Source organism: Miniopterus schreibersii (assembly GCF_964146895.1).
Source record: "Miniopterus schreibersii genome assembly, chromosome: 18".
Taxonomy (NCBI): domain Eukaryota; kingdom Metazoa; phylum Chordata; class Mammalia; order Chiroptera; family Miniopteridae; genus Miniopterus; species Miniopterus schreibersii.
Genome location: NC_138121.1, coordinates 38,184,838 through 38,202,014, shown reverse-complemented (window position 1 = coordinate 38,202,014; position 17,177 = coordinate 38,184,838). Strand labels below are relative to the sequence as shown.

General features: G+C 51.7%; 1 protein-coding gene across 5 annotated transcripts in view; it reads right to left on the bottom strand.

Moving 5' to 3' along the window:
* Positions 1-13,560, bottom strand: part of MYLK3 (myosin light chain kinase 3) — a gene marked incomplete at its 5' end in the record, with an annotated part of 28,142 nt that extends 14,582 nt beyond the window's left edge. For 2 of the 5 annotated variants that reach the window (XM_081119279.1, XM_081119278.1), the window contains 2 exons: positions 623-713; positions 6,234-6,907. In XM_081119279.1, coding sequence (XP_080975405.1) covers positions 623-713; positions 6,234-6,707 — 565 coding nt within the window. Of the gene's footprint in view, positions 1-622; positions 714-6,233; positions 6,911-10,186; positions 10,274-13,322 lie in introns of those variants that run through there. The other 3 variants (XM_081119281.1, XM_081119280.1, XM_081119277.1) reach the window with 3 other exon arrangements.
* Positions 13,561-17,177: the final 3,617 nt, after the last annotated feature.

The following is a 17,177-nucleotide window of genomic DNA, read 5'->3' as shown; positions in this document are numbered from 1 at the left end:
ACGGTGCGATTCTGTTTCATCTAAGATGCGTGTGCGCATGCATGGGTGCAACCACTTACAACGTGGTCTAAGAGACCGGCCCGCCAAGGAGAGATGAGACACAAACTTTGTAAAATGGTTACATGTGGCAGAGGAAGCAGGACAGAAGTTCGTCTTCTCTTTGTACCTTGTTCTGTCTATTGGGTTCTGGAACCAGGTAAATATTATGCAAATTTATTTAAAAAATACAATTTTTGAAAAACCAATCCAGCCAGGCCAGCGTGGCTAGATTGGCTGAGCGTCAGCCTAGGATCCAGGAGATCACGGTTTGAATCCCGGTCAGGGCACATGCCCGGGTTGCGGGCTTGATCCCCAGTAGGGGGCATGCAGGAGGCAGCCAATCAATGACTCTCATCATTGATGTTTCTATCTCTCTCTCCCTCTCCCTTCCTCTCTCTGAAATCAATAAAGATATATTGTTAAAATTAATTAATTAATTAAAACAGCAATTGACTGTCTCTGACAGGTACACAGGAAGGACAAAAAGAAGTGGGAAAAGGCGCCTGGCAGGTGGTGGGGTGGTTTTAGTTGGAAGCTGCAGGAGAGCGATGCCACGGAGGAAGCAGGAAGGGGCCGCACTCACCTTCCTGGGGCCCCCTGAGCTCAGCTGGCACGCCCCTGGCGCTCAGCGCACGCTGTGGTTTGGCTCCTTTCTCTTCCTCTCTCTCTTTGTTCTAAAAGAACCAGGGGCATGTCATCGTCATCGTCAACATCATGGCTCAGGCCACAGACATTTGCTGCCACCTACCATGTGCTTGAGCTACAAGCACTCACTCCATCTCAGTTACACCCAGGGCGGACACTGTTTCGTCACTTTAGACATAAGGACGCTGAGGCTTCCCCAGGTCCCCTTCTTAATGAGTCACTGCATTGCTGGCAAGGGCAGACCCCGCCCCTGACAGAGGGTCTAAGCAGACTGGACCACAAAGTAGTTAGGCCAGGGATGGAAAATGAGTTTAATGTCAAAATGCCAACTCAGACGCATCGGTCAAAGCGAGTAGAGTGTGAATTAGGGTTGGAACCCTAAGGCACATGAATCCATGCTTGCAGGGGGCATGCCTTGGTCAACCAGCAACGCCTGCCTGGGAGCTGAACCCCACGGTCACCCTCTCCAGTACAGCAGTGTGGCCAGGGACACTGGCTGGCAGACTCTTGAGCCCCAACCTTCACCACTCAGCCAAGATCCCTAACTTCTTAGCACCCCACTTTCCTCAGTGAGGAGAATATTGCCTACTCACAGGGTTAGTGGGAGGCTGGGGGGACCACCTGTGGAACGCACTGAGAAGGGTGCCCAGCTCACGGGCAGTGCTCAGAGCGCTGGTGATTTTGTCCTGCCTGAGACAGAGCGGCCTGTGCTCCATGACCAGGGCCTGTGCGGACGCTGGGAGCCCTGCGCTCAGCAGGGGCCTCAACTCTGACCCCCTCAGCAGCCCGCGCTGAGCACGCACCCACGCTCACTCCCAAAACATGTTCCCGCAACAGCTCAGAGCACTCAGTGTTTCTAAGTATAAATATTTCTAGGTGGCTCAACCCCTTGCTGGGTCCCCCTGGTGCTTCTGGGGGCTCTGAGCTCTTGACTGGTGAGCCCTGAGACTCCTGGACCTGTCCCAGCAGCAGGGCTAGGCACAGCCCTCACCTGGGTGGAGCCCCTTCCTCCTGACGGCCCTGCCTGGAGCCCACAGGCCCAGCAGAGCTCAGGGTGCATTCTGTTTGGCCTGCCCAGCATTTAAATGTTTTGTTATCCAGACTTTAAATCTAGAATTTTACATTAAAATTTCAAGTTCCCTGTTGGAGTGATGGAAGCTGCTCTGCATTTTGATTGTGGTGCTGGTGATCTGGGTGTATACATTTGTTGAACTGTATACTTAAATGTGTATGTATGGAAAGTGGAGTGTATGTAAACTCTACCTTAATAAATCTGATCAGAAAAAAATTCAAAGTTTCTAGCTTCTCTTGGAAAAACAGTGTGAAGATCTGACAACACTAGGCCCACTTGACACATACCAGCAGGAGCAGGTCCCTCTGACTGGGAGTCATGGTCCTCGACTCTCAGGTGTCTCCCTGGCGTAAGGATGAGGGTTGGTTCCATTGTTATCTCTATCCTGTACCCATGTCCCTCAATTCCATCTCCCGCTCATGTCTGAAATTCCAGGACACCAAGTTTTGCCCTCTAAATGGTAATGACATGACATGTAGGGACATAGAGCCCAGTGCCTGGCATGTGGTCGGCACCTAATAAAAAAATGCTAGCTGCTGCCCTGGCCAGTATGGCTCAGTAGTTAAGAGTGTCAGCCTGTGCACCAAAGGGTCACAGGTTCAATTCTGGGTCAAGGACACGTACGTGGGTTGCAAGCTCCATCCCCAGCCCTGCTTGGGGAGCTTGCAGGAGGCAACCAATTGATGTCTCTCTCACATCAATGTTTCTCTCTCTCTCTCTCCCCCGCCCCTCCCATCCACTCTCTAAAAATCAATGGAAAAAATATCCTCGGGTAAAGATTAACCAAACAATAAAAATAAAAATAAATAAATGCTAGCTGCTGTCCTCAGGATTAGCACCAGTGTCATCAATGTGACCCAGACCCCTGCTCAGCAGAGACCTGTCCCATGGCCTCTTTCTGCAGACTGTCTTGCCAGCCTGCAGTCGGGGGAGCTGGAGGCTTTATCGCAGGCTGCCTCCTGTCTCTCCCCACCTGCAGACAGGGACTCGAACAGACTGTCCTCTGGCAGACCTTGCTGTCCTCTCCCTCCCTCCGTCTTTGGTGTAGGCAGGCACGCGCGTGCGCACACACAGAGCTTTTTGTCTTCAGGGCTCAACTTTGTGGTCCCTGGTTGTGCTGCGCATGCAGAGAGAGGACAAGACCCTCACCCCCAGAGGACTGCCATCCCTGAACAGCTCCACCGTGACTTAGGCCTGCCCCCGGCTGGGCCTGAATTTGTCCGCCCCGCAGAGCAGCAGGCTGCTGGTAATAACCGAATCCATTTCTCAACCAAATGGAGCCGCCGGGCATCTCACCAGACCCAAGAAGGACATGCACAGAGCCCTGGCACGAGTTTAAAATGGAACGGCTAGCGCTAGAATCAAAGTCAGTTCCACAGATGAATCGTATGCCCCTGCTCTCTTTGGAAACACAGAGCAGGTTCCCTAGAAAGTCTCCATAGTGCAGTTTTCAGCGCTGACCATTGTCAGCTGGCTGGGCCTGGTCTCAGTCCACTGCCCGTCCTCTGGCACCTCCTGTGTGACCAGCCCTGGCTGCAGGGCACAGAGATGTAGGGGCCTTGTGGCCGGGCCATGAGGAGCTGACCACCTGGCTGGGGGACCAGGCCCAGACCTGGATGTGTGTGACACACAAAGACCAGAAGGGAGTCAGGCAGTGGGGAACAGACGAGAAAGGTGAGGACTGGGGAAAGAGCAAGCTCTCTGACCTCCCCCATCCAGAAATGCCGACACATCCGCAAAACACGCGGCGGCTGATTGCATAACGTGTGACGAGCTTTCACAGAATAAAAAGAGAAAGGCAAAAACCTGAGGTAGGAAAGGGGGAAAGGATGGGAGCAGGCGGCTCACAGAACCAGCAAAAGGTTAAATCCATGAAAGACGCTCAAACGTCTGGAAAAGAAATACAAACAAAAACTATCGTGAGATATATAATTCTATCTACTTTTGGTTATGTTTGACATTTTCCATAATGAAAAGTTTAACATTTTTTTATGAATTAAAGAAAAGTGTTAGCTTTAAGAAGCATATAACTAATTGCCTTATTTGGAGCTTGACTCAAAATAAACAAATTGTAAGGGGAAAAGAGCATAAGATGGGGTCGGGGGCTGGGTGAGGAAGATGCAGGGACTGAGGAGCACAGATTGGAAGCTACAGTCACAGGGGAGTGAAGTCCAGCACAGGAAACAGTCAGTCATGTTGTGGTAACTATGTGTGGTGCCAAGTGGGCGCTGGAAATACTGGGGTCCACTTTGCAAAGTGTATGACTGTCTAACCACCATGCTGTACACCTGACACTAATACAGAATAATACTGAATGTCAACTGTAACTGAAAAATAAAATTAGAAAAAAGAGCATAAGACTGGAAGTTTGAGCACTGGCTTTGGTGATGTAAAGTTACAGTTTACTTTTTATGTGTGACAATGGGCAAAAGAACCCTTATCTTTTGGATAAAAATGCTGAAATGATTACGGAAGAAATGATCCAAAATCTCAGGTCTGCTTCAAAACACTCTGGAAAGAGGAAAATGGGTGGGGGACACTGGCCTCCAGTTACGTGGCTCAGAGGGGTCGTTCTACTAACTAGTTTATAAATGCTTGAAAACGTTCATTCTAAAATGTTAAAATACACACACACACTCGCACAGTAAGATCTCCGTTTCATTCCCCAGCCGGGCAGTCGAGAAGCTGGGGAAGGAGCTCTGTTAGCGACCGGCGGCGCGTGCGTCCCGGGGGCGCCCTAGAGTAGAGCGCCCCTTTGAAGGTCGGCCTGGCTGTGCGGATCCTGCACATTCACCCTGCCGCTTGGCACCGCCACTTCCAGGGGCGCGGCTCACAGACAGACTCACACCCGGATGGGCAGTCACTGCATCACTTTCAACCGCTGGAAAGGAGAGTGCTGACCAACGACGACGCGGGTGGGTGCACACCTGAAGACACTGCCCAGTGGAGCACTCTGCAACTTCACCAAGATGCGGGCGCTTCCTAGGCATTAATACGAAACGATGCTCCAAAAATATTAAGTAAAAAACAGCCACGTCCTGGCCGCTTTGGCTCAGTGGTTAGAGCGTCGGCCTGCAGAATGACGGGTCCCAGTTTGATTCTGGCCAAGGGCACTACCTTGGTTGCAGGCTCCATCCCCGGCCCGTTGAGGAGCATGTGGGAGGCAGCCAGTTGCTGTGTCTCTCTCACATCAATGTTTCTCTCTCTCTCTCTCCCTTCTACTCTCTCTGAAAAGCAGTGGAAAAAATATTCTCAGGTGAGGGTTAAAAAAAACAGAAAACAAAAACGACTAAGGCCAGAACAATGTGAATAATAATTGCATTAAAACCAAACAAAGGGGGTAGTGTGCACCCCAACATGCTTATAGATACCAGGCTGTTTCTAGAAGGTTTCACAGGAAACTGACACCTGTGCTTGGGAGGTGGGGGGCTTGTCCTGGGACCTGGGGAATGGAGGAGGGGGCTTCTCTTTACACCCTGGGAACGGATTTCACCCTCTGCACATATTAGATGAATTCTCTTTTAAAGCTGAGGTTGGTTATCGGTGGCAAGGGGTCATGTCTCCTCTGCAGGCTGGACTCATGGGGACAGTGCAGAGAGCAGGGGACTGGGGTAAGGGGGTGCTGGGGGAAGTGGCCGGGCAGGGAGGGGATGGGCTCAGCTGGGACAGCTCTGGCCAGGCTGGGGGTTGGGAAGGAAGGCACGAGCTCCTGAGACCCCAGCTTATCTGTTGCCAGAGGTTGGTGGGCAACAACAGGGATCAGAGGTGGCGGCTCCAAGCCACGTGAGTGTTGCTAAGTGGCTGTCCCTTAGCTGTTCCCAAACAGAGTGTTGCTGGTACACACCTCATTTGCGCACATAAAAACACCCCGCCCCAGCCGAGCTTCCATTGCCAGCTGGCTTGATTGCACAACAACCCTTGGGAAGAGCAGCTCCCACAAATGCCACACTCCACCCCCAGGCTCCGGCTCCCACCTGGCCTGTGTCCCCCATGGGTCACTATCAACACATCTCCACAGGGCAGCTGCACACTCCGCCCACTCTGGGACAGGGCACAAGGTTGGGGACAGGAAGGGAGGGGGGAGGGATTTCTGAATGGGGGCTCTGTCAGGGCAAACTGACCGCTCCCCACCTGTCTCCCACAAGGGACACAAGGAGCAAAGAGGTCACTGCATGTTCAGGAAGCTTCAAGGCCCTCTCCTTCATGGCCTGTGCGTCCCCCACTTCTAGGTGCCTTGGAGCTGCCCAAGGCCCCACAGCCCTCATCAGGTCACTGCCTCTCCCTCTCCCTGTCTGGAAACCCGCCTATGACCTTTATAGTCCCGTCTCTCCTTTTCCCCATCCACAGGTCACACAGGAGGCACAAGAAGGCGACAAGAGCCCCCAGCTCTCCTAACACTAGCCACCTGGCTGGCAGCCCCACCAGCTCCTGGGCTGCCCCTCCAGCCAGTACCACCGGGGCAGGGACGGGAACCCACCTCTGAGGGGCCATCAGCCAGGCTGCCTCTCCTCCAGGGGACACTCCCTTGCAGGATGAAATCCACCACCTTCGAGTTCTGGAACACAGCCCCCACCAAAGCTATGGCCCTGTCCACGGCCACCACCACCCGGAACAAGGACTCGAGTCTGGCGCCGTGCTGGGCTGCATCCTGCCGCGAGGCCCTGACGAGCTCCAGGACCTCCGGCCACCCGGCCTGCGCGTCACCTGGAGGGGCAGGGTCGGCCCCGGGGGGGCCCGGGGCTCTGGAGGCCTCCAGCCGGTGCAGGCCTTGCTCCAGGTGGTCCATGCCTTGGCACACGCACTGCAGCTTCTTCGAGACGTCTTCTTGGAAATGCAGGAGTTGGTCGACCTTCTCGTTGAGCACCGTCAGCTTTCTGTCCATGGTGGTTAGGCAGGCCTTGCCGGCCGGCAGCCCTCGGGCCCCCACGCTCTCCTTGGAGGCTCCCGACATGCTGCTGCGGGCGCGGGAGAGCGAGCAGCGGGAAGCGGGAAGGGCGCAGAGCCCGGGTCTTCACTGGGGTGGGGTACGGAGGGTCATTGCTCCTAGTGGCCGACAGCCGGCCCACAGGGCCGCCCGACAGCCATCCCCTGGTTGTTCACAAGCCCGAGGACCAGCAGGTTCTCTCCGAGCCTTTGCCTGTCTCCCTGAGTGACAGGCTGGGTTTGGCCCAGGCCCTTTTCCTTGGGCCCCTTTGACATCACGGCAGCACTGAACATTCCTCTCTGAGAGGGTGCTGATAGGCAAATATTTTAAGAATCTGCCCATGGCAGGCAGGAGTTCATAGAGCTGAAACCGAAGGTTAGCAGAAGGGGGTCCTTTCGGCAAAGGCCCTGAAAGCTGGACCGTGAGAGACCTCAGGAATCCTGGGGCAGTGCGAGGCCTTGGGACCCGACAGCTGAGGAGCAGTGGGGTTCCGCCCGCCACACACACAGCTAATTCACAATGAAAAGCAAGTGAATTCACAATTTACAAAAAGAAATGTGAGGCTATCCCGACTTATGCCGTGATTAAACATTAGGTGCTTCTGCAAATTAAAAACAAAATGCTGGCCCTGGCCGGGTGGCTCAGTTGGTTGGAGCGTTGTCCCGATACGCCAGGTTGTGGGTTCGATCCCCGATCAGGGCACATACAAGACTCAACCAATGAATGCATCAGTAAGTGGAACAACAAATTGATGTCTCTCTCACACCCCTTCCTCTCTCTCTCTAAAATCAATCAACAAATTAATTTTTAAAATGTTGGTGTTGCAACTTTGCAGATATCCCAAACATGTGTTAGGCTGCCTGTGAGTGAGTCTGCAGGTCCCTCCCACACCAGGCCCTCTTCACTCCTCACTTGTACCTAAAAATGGAAAGTTAAGAACAATGGACTCGGCTGCTCGGCTACTCGCTAAGTGCCATCCCACAGGTCATGTTCCTCACAGCACCTTCTGGGGCACATCTGCCAGCGGCCCCTGCTCCCCCAACAGTGACTCTACGGAAGCAATGCAGTTACGCCCTCAAGACCAAGGGGCCGTGTTTCCTGTGGGCTCCATGCGTTTGGGCCGCGCAGCCCTTGTTTCAAATGGAACTTTAACAGAGCATCATGAAATAAAGCTGACAAAAGGAAATGCTCAAGTTGACATGAGGTGGGGATGCCAGGGCTGCCATAGAGTCCCTGGGGTGCTGGGGAGCCACTGACTAACTCTATTTCCTTCAGGGCCCTCAGAGGGAGAAAGCAAGGCCAGAGAGGGTATGCACCCCAGGTTGGCCGGGCTCAGGGCCTCCTGAGGGTAGCTCAGCTGGAGTTCTGGGTGAGGACAGGGCAGCCCATCCACTCCTGAAAAAATACGGGCTGACCTCTGTTTGCTGTGGGCTGGGATCAGCATGCACTGAGTCCCAAGACTCTTTGCTGGCCTTTCTGGTGACAGCCAGCTTTCCCTGAGACCCCAGATGGTGTAAGAGGGGAGCAGAAATGCAAGGCTGAGGGGTCCATTCCAAAGTAGTGACCCCCTCCTCCCCCACCTCTTCACATCACAGGCATGGTGAGGAGGGGCCCACTCTCCCTGGAGGTCAGAGGACTGTATCTGGAGAGACTAAATGGTCCATGTTAAGACAGTTCTACGTGTTGGCTTTGGGGGTCCATATAATCATCCTCAACAAAGCCAAGCAGTCAACAAGCCTAAAACACTCACCAGCTTTATGCAATTCTAGAGCACAGGGATAAAGATTAAAGTCTCTCTGAAATTTAAGAGAAAAAAAATCATATATCCAAGAACTGAAATCAACATGACATCAGACTTCTCATCCTAACAGCAACTGGATGCTGGAAGACAAGGTTAGATGCAAAATGTTTAAACAGAAAGCATTTCCCCTTAGAATTCTGAAGACATTGCACCATTGTCAGAGGGCAGAATGAAGAGCTTTAAGACCAGCGAAGATGTGAAACATGTATGTACCCTTTCTAAGGAAGCTGTTTCGAGGATATACTCCAGCAAAATGAGGGACTAAGCAAGTGAAAAACTAAGCTCCAGGAAATAGCAGCTTCGACCTCAGTCCACAGTTGAAGCAGAAGGATGGATAGTCCACAAAAGGGAGGACTTCAGGGGGGAGAAGACAGCAAACGATGTAATATAATTAAAGACATGCAGTAAAACGTGGAGGGCCCCGGGCGTCAGACTGTCTGGGTTTCATTCCTGCCTCTGCCGGTTACTGGAGGCAGACTCGTGGGTGGTTTGCTTAGCCTCGGATCTGGGCTTCCTGGGCTGTAACATGAGAATAGCAATGCAGACGCTGCGTGGTGGCGTCGGACGGTTACGCGAGAAGGTTTACGAGGCACACGGTAAGTGCTCAAATTTAGCTACCCCTGTGATGCTGGCAAACAGGGCAAAGGGAACAAAAGAAATCAGAGACTCCAAGAAAATCCGAGATCTCCCAAGCAAGAATGAAATTAGAGTACATAATGGGTTTTCCAGTGAGTAACAATTACATAATCTTAGCGATACTATGCCATAATAAGGTAAATATGAAGTGAAAACAGTGACACGTGGACTGAGAATGGGGGAGGGGACGTGGAGGGGTGAGAGATGAATCTTCATTTCTCTGAACAGGGAGTCCGTGGGTAACCTACACAATCGAGGAGGAGCCCGGGGGCAAATACCAGAGAAACAGCTAAAGACTGCAGTGTGCGTGTTTGCCCCGGGGAACAGGACCCAACGGGTCTGGAGAGGTGTAGGGCACAGCACCCCGGGGAGGCCAACGTCGACACAGGAAGTGGAGGGCTTGGTCAACAAAATCAAATTCCGTGACAACTTTCTGAGAGATGGAGGCCGCGTGCCTGGGGGAAAGGCATACTTTCTGGGTCAGCTGCACACTTGGCACTTACTCACCCTCTGTGCACAAGGCTCTCCTCGCCTGTGAAGGGCTCAGAACCGCAGGGCTGTCTGAGTACTCACACAAGCACGACACCAGCCCTGCCGCCCAGAGGGCCAGCCAGGAGCACACGGTGTCACCGCGCTGCAGGTGGAGGAAGGGGCTCCCTTCCCCAGCCTCACTCAGCTCCCAGCACCCGCCGCCCAGGCACCTTCCTTGCAGGCCCCGTTAGCTGAGGCGTGCTCAGAACGTGCAGACATGTCCTCCATCACTGAGCCAACGCGGGCAAGGACCCCAGAGATGAACCAGAGCACCGGCAAGCCTTGCGGGGTCCAGAACAAACTCTGGGGTCAGCTCCACTGGGCCTTGTCTGCCCACAGCGCCCTTCATGAGCTGGGAAGGACCCAAGCTGACCATCCCAGCCCGGACCCAGCAACCAAAGCTTCCTGCTGCGTTTCATGGTCCAAGAGGACCCAGGTCTAGGGAACAAATGTTGCCCACGCTCCCTTGGTCCTGTGACCCTAACAATTGTCCCTTGGGCTCCCACTTCAAAGCAGACTGGCCAGAGGCCGCCCTTACCGCAAATATCTGGGTGTAACCTGAGGCCCGCTGCGGGCCCCTGGTGCTGGGGCTGCGAAGTGCCAGAGGAGGGCACAGAGTCCTCATCCTGCCGCTGCGGAGACGCTGCCAACTCTGTGTTTACTCTGCCTGGAGATGCCCAGCAGCCCTGTGCTGGGAGTGAGGTGGGCTGGCCAGCCAAGGATGATTTCTCTAGAACTCAGGCAGCCTCGATAAGCCTGGCATTTCCGCTTATCTCTGACCCTGCCCCCGGCCCCGAGGCGCCCGAGGCTCCGCTTGTTATCTGCTCTGCTGGGCCGTATCTGCTCCCGGGGGCCTACTTCCTGCATCACTTAGCAGAGTGTCCAGTTGGGAAACAAACACCGCCTGGTCCTGGTCCGAGGAGGGGACGAGAGAGGGGGCCTGAGGGCCAAGCTGACCTGAGTTCAAACCCCAGAGGCCTGGTGCAGGGGCCCAGGGGATGCGCTGGGAATCCTTGCTGCAGGCAGCCCTGGGGACAGGAGGAGGCCTGTCTAGCAACACAGTGGGGTGGTGGCCCAGCTTTTCCTCACTGGGGCTGCTTGCATCTGGCCTGGGAGCCTGGTGATTTATCTCCAGGCTGGGAGGGTCCAGCTATTGCCTCTTCAAGTAAAACTATTCCAGAAGCAATGAAGACATACAGCAGCCCCAAAGACAGGGACGTTCTAGTTAGGGACGGGGTGACCACGACTGCAGCTGAGTGAGATGCCAGCTCCAACTGAGTGCTTGCTCTTAGGGAGGCTCCCTGGCCAGATCTTCCCAGAGTGCCCAGGGGAGGCCAGGCCCTCCATACACACTGAAACACATACACAGACAGACATACACACACATTAACTTTGGGACCTCAGCTCACCTGGCCGGGTCAATGGGAATCAGAGAAGGGGCTGCAGGCTTTCAATATTAGCTCCTTTTCTGAGCCTGACTGTGCAGACCCTGTGGAAGGCACTTCAGCTACAAGTTTGATTTACACCCTCAACTGTGCTGACTCTCGGGGGGAGCTCAGACCTCTACCTGTGCTGTGGGAAACTCTGAAGGTCTGGGCAGGCACCAGGTTAAAACACACTGGAAAATGGAGAACATGGGATTGTCACCGACTGCCAGTCTGAGGATGTGGGTGGCAAGGGGCAAAAGGGAGCCATATGCCAGCAATTCCAGCCCTCCCGTGTCTGAAAGGAATTCCATCTTCATGGGCTCCAATTCTCTCCCTTTGGTCCATCCCTACCTTCAGAGCCTGGTCTCAGGCGTTTTTTATGTCAAATCTGAAAAATGGGTTGGTGGGACCTGAGGTCTGGGGAAGGATGCGGCTGAGCTGGGTAGTAAAGCACCAAGAGCCGGAAGAGAGAGGGAGAGAGACAGAGAGGAACAGGGTCTGGGCTTGGGGAGGCAGACCTAGGCAGCCCCGAGATGTTTGAGATTAGGAGAGAAAAGAAGGGAGGGTTTGCAGCACTGTCTGCTGCAGGAGAGAATGGTCACCGAGTGGGGAGCAGGAAAGGTGCAGTGGCTGGGCATCCATGGCCCTGGGGCTTTGCAGAAACCCAGTTACATGGGGTCAACTAATTCAGGGTGTGGAGGGAGGTAAAGATATTGGAAAACCTTTTGGCCAAGAGGGAGGAAGTGGGACTTGAGCTGAGCCTGGATAGATGGATGCGACTTCGGGAGGCCAAAACATTGGCAGTTCTGGTAAGGACACAGTGAGCAAAGCTCCACATGGAGCCTGGGAAAGGCTGGCCTCGGGTCCCTGCAGGCCCAAACGTTTCAGCAGGCGGAACCCTCCAGAGAGTGGGTCGGGAAATGCAGGCAGAGACCTTCAGACCCAAAGCAGCAGGCTATGGGGACAGTAATCCTACACAATGTCCTTAGGTGGGAAGTAACGTGATGAAATTCGTGTTTGAGAATGGATGACATGATTGCCTGGGGTCAAGGGCACTGACTCAGGGACACGGAGCCCCCTCGGGATGGTGGAGACATTTCCTGCGCTGGGTGGTGCGCGCAGGCCTGCTGCGCTCGCTGCAGTGACGCCGCAGTCGGGCTGCTGGCATGAAGGGGGGGGCGAACCTGACAGTGGGTACAAATGGGTGGGGAGGCACCGACCGTCCTCCACACAGAATACGGTGCCAGCAAGTGTTTACCAGCTCTGGGATGGGTGCTGTTGCCAAAACACAGAGCGCTAAGGAAGTGGAGGCATCTGAGAGAAGACTCCTGGAAAGTTCTGTTACAAGTGCTGGCTGCAGCTTAAGGCCCTCATTCCACCCTCACATGCCTACAGCAGCAGCAGGATCCCCCCCACACAACAGACGACCTCACCCCAAAAGCAGGTCGCGAAACAAGTGCATACAATAGGATCCCGGTTTTGTTTAAAATATACATAGATGCCAGCATGGCTAATTCTGCACGAGAGAACTGCCGGTGATCCTTATTTTCTATAGTTTACTTATATAATTATTCTAATTTTTTTAATGTGTATTATTTGCGTTACTAAACAAGTATGCTTTTCTGTAGCGGTCACCAGTCGCCCAGATCCAGGAAATTATTCCAGACAGACAGCATGTGCCTGAGAGATTGAATGAACCAAGAGAGCAACAGGCTCCTTCAGGACCCCAGCTGACAGAAAACGACGTCTAACCACCTCAGCCTGAAGTGAACAGAACGCAGGCGCACACCCGACTCAGGGCTCCACAGAAATAGCAAAATACAGGGGAACAATGATTCCTCTTTGCACTTTGTTTTTAAAGGAGATTTTGCCCCCATCCAACCTGAAAACAAATCTGCCGGACTCCACATGCAACTCAGAAGCTTCACGGTGGAATTGGGTGGAACTGGGGAACTTTTTAGAGCGAAGCTGGCAAACAGTTGGGAACACTCCCCAACTTCGGCATTCTGCAGTGATGTAACGCACCTCACTGCTAACCAGAGCAGGTCTGAAAGCAGTTCTCAAGTCTGGATTACACGTGTGACTCCCCCAAACCTGCACAAAACCAAAGGCAAATCCATGCACTGAAAAGTGTTCGTTGTCACCATTGTTTGGTTTTGACCAGACTCTCAAACTTTTCCAGATAATCTGCATGCCCCTCACGCACCTGCTGAACACACACACAGGACGTTTACCATGTGCACTTACATACCACCTTCTATCCATGGATCCCAACGGTGTCAGAAATCCTTGCGTAAGTCCCCAGTGAAACGTCCAAGTATCGTTACCTCCATCTTACACACAGATCAACTTAAACATGGGGGCAGTGCAGTGGCTTGTCAACAGTTACAACCAAGACAAAATCCACGCAAGCTGCCCTCTGCTCTTCCTTCCTCCCTTTCTCCGCGGACCGTGCCTCTGAGCTTCTCTTGCCCGTTTTAAACCCGGCACGCAGACCATTGTTTCCCTGGTGATGGAGGTGGCATTCTATTTCCTGCCCTGAAGCTGGCCAGGGGCCCCGGCCACACCGCATTTAGCCACAACTGCATCAGCCCTGCGTGAGTGGGGACAGCTTGGCTGCTTGGAAACCCTAAGTGGCGTGTGTCAGCTGGCCTGGGGCCACCGAGAGCCACTCCAGGCCATGCTGCTAACTCCTCCATCACTAGGCCACAGGAAGGCATCTGGGAGCTGGGTGAACAAATGGAAACAGATCAAAGGCTAACTCCCTGTCCCCCTGCAGCTCAGCCACATGGGGAAACGACCCTTAGACATGTGCTCCATTCCCAGGAGGCAAGGGCAGTTACTAATTGGGTATATAGCCTCAATATTGCTGATAGATTTACATATCTGTGCCTATGCATCTGGTTATCAACTGCCCACCTTTTAAATTTAGACACGATCAACTTTTGACGTGTTGCTTTGTGAACTTTAACTTGACCATATACGTTGGGTAACTTTTCAAGGCAGTAGATGTAGAGCTATCATTCTGTGCCCTCCTGGCTAACATTTCAGTGTGCAACTTTTTTCTAAAAAGACAAAATCTACTACTAATCTGTTTCATTGACCCTTAGCGTGTGTTCCACCCAAACTGAGAATTCCTTGTCGTATCTGTAGAGAGTCTCAGTGGACTTAACTCAGAGACCTAACTGGATGGAACATAGCAAGTAAATGAAAAAGTCAGCTCCCCTGCAGTCCACACACACTTACATTTGCATTTTCATAAGGAGTATGTTTTTATGTATTACTTGTATACTTTTTAATCAATAAAAAATAATTTATTTTAATGAAATATTTACAGTTTTGTTAGAAATGTTACTTGTGGGATAATGTCAGTAACTGTGTGCTTGCTGTTAACTTTTTTTTTTTTTTAAATATATCTTTATTGATTTCAGAGAGAGGAAGGCAGAGGGAGAGGGAGAGAGAGAAACATCAACGATGAGAGAGAATCATTGGTCAGCTGCCTCCTGCACGGCCCCTACTGGGGATTGAGCCTGCAACCAGGGCATGTGCCCTGACTGCGAATCCAACCACGATCTCCTGGATCCTAGGTCGATGCTCAACCACTGAGCCACGCCGGCTGGGCATTCCTTAACCTTTCTCTCTGCTTTAACGCTTTGTATTAAAGGTACAGAGGTACACCAAGGAACGAAGCCAGCCTGAAGGGAGAACACGGTAAATGTCAAGTAGGATGAGAGGGCTGACAGATCTGGAGGCCAGGAAGCTGATGGGATAAAGTCAACAGATAAAGGACACCTTAGAGACAGCGGGAGAAGGTATGAGGGCTGCAGAGGACTGTCCCTCAGCCTGAGGGAGCCTAGACAGATGGCTCGACTGTCCCCACCTGCTCTGCCCTACCACCCACTTAACCACCCCCGTCCCTCACACGCACCCAGCAAGTACAGGCAGCTGGCATTTACCCTCAAGCAAAAATAAACAAGTCCCTGACAGTGCTCCTCTAAAGCCGCTAAACAGCCACACTGGAGAATCTAATGCTTTTTAGTCATCACCTCGATGTCTCACAGTAAAGTTCTCATTCTGGCAATCCGGTGGCCTAGGGCCTAAAAATGAGTTCGCACTCATCTTCCGGATTGGCGTCCAGAGCACTCAGAACTGTCACTGGGGAGATGCCACCCTGGTTCCATGGCCTTTTTTCTTAAATAAGGCCAAAGATCAAGATATTAGGGGATCCAGCCCGGCTGGGCGTGGCTCAGCGGTTGAACGTCGACCTAGGATCCAGGTGATCGGGGTTCGATTCCCAGTCAGGGCACATGCCCAGGTTGCGGGCTAGACAGCCAATCAGTGACTCTCTCATCATCGATGTTTCTCTCTCTCTCGCTCTGAAATCAATAAAGATATATTAAAAAAAAAAAATATATATATATATATATATATATATATATATATATATATATATATATATATATATATATATTAGGGGATCCAGCAGCTTGAGAAAGAAAGACCAAGATATATAGATGTAAAAAATTCTGGTGGAAACAAAGATGATCAGGAAATAGAAGAAAACTTGGCTCTAAGAGATTTTAGAAAGATTTTAGAAAGATTTTATAGAACCAGAAGAGGCTGATTTGAAAAAAAAAATAATCAGAGATCAGAGAAGCAATTAGAGATATATAATAGGATAATTGAAACAAAATGTTAAAGAAGAATCCTAAGCTAAAATAGAGAAAAATCTACCAGAGCACAGGACAAGGAGAGAAAATATGAAAGAACAGATAAACTCCAAAGTCCAGTGCTCACTAAATGGAGGTTCAGAAGAGAAAAAAGGCTGGAAGGGGAGGGGAGAGATGAAGCCAGCCACCCCCCCATCTTCCCACCACACATTCCCAGGGGAGCTCTCATGGGAGCTCTTAGACTTAGCATCCCAAGACTGGGGGTGGTATACTCAGGAAGGGGAACCAATGGCCAGGAAATAACAAATGATACCGCTTTGTTGATGTGGCCTGATCTCACCAAGGGAGCCAGGACCATACATCCTCTGGCCTCTGGGCACTTGAACTCTAGGGGTAACCCATCTGAGTCATCAGGGCAGGAGGGACTGGCCTGCAGCTCAGCACTAATGCCCGCCCCCATGCTAACACTGGTCCGCCCTCTCTGCACCTGCTGTTCAACTGCTTACAGTTGCACCCAGCTCCCTCCATCTTGTTTACAAGGACATCAGGACTTTTCCTGATGTCTTGGGTGAGTACCTGGCTAGTAAACATTCTGCCTTTTCCAGAATGTCCCTAACACAGTCTACATCAGTACACTCCAGCAGCCACGTTTGTACTATAGGATCCCGATCAGGACCAACTGACAAAGAGTAGGTTCCTGATCAATCTGAAACAACTGGGTTCTCCATCCTAGAAAGTTGAAAACTGGTCTGGTAAGGGAGAGAGTCTAGAGACAGTCTTTCAGCTTCAAGCTAGAGAGAAGGGCCATGAATGCCCATAAATTGAAAAGGACAGGGTTAAAAAAGCCACAAATGAGGAAGTGTAAGACAAAAAGCTCAGAACTATGTTTTTCAACAACCAAGAACTGTAACGTAAGCAAAGGTAGATTCACTGGAAACTTTCAAACTTCAAATGAAGATGTGGTTTAGGGATGCAGTCAAAGCTGGGAGTGAAAGATGAAGGCACCCTGGCCAGGTAGCTCAGTTGGTTAGAGCTTCCTACCGATACACCAAGGTTGTGGGTTTGATCCCCTGGTCAGGGCACATACAAGAACCAACCAATGATGCATGAACAAGTGGGACAGCAAAAACCAACGTTCCTCTCTCTCTCTTCCCCTCTCTAAAATCAATAAATTAAAAAAATAACAAATGAGACATATTTTAAAAAAAGATGAGGGCATGGTAAGAACTCTCAGGAAAGGATGAGTTACAAAGTGCGACCTACACAAGTGCATCACACACCAAAAGACCTGTGTGAGTTTTTCAATTACAACAGATGTAAAATATGGGCTATATGTGGGAATGGATCTTAAGGGTGTAGGATCATGGTAGAAATATAAAGCTGGGTCGGGCTGAATATATTGAGATTCTGAATTAAATTTTTAACTCGAGAG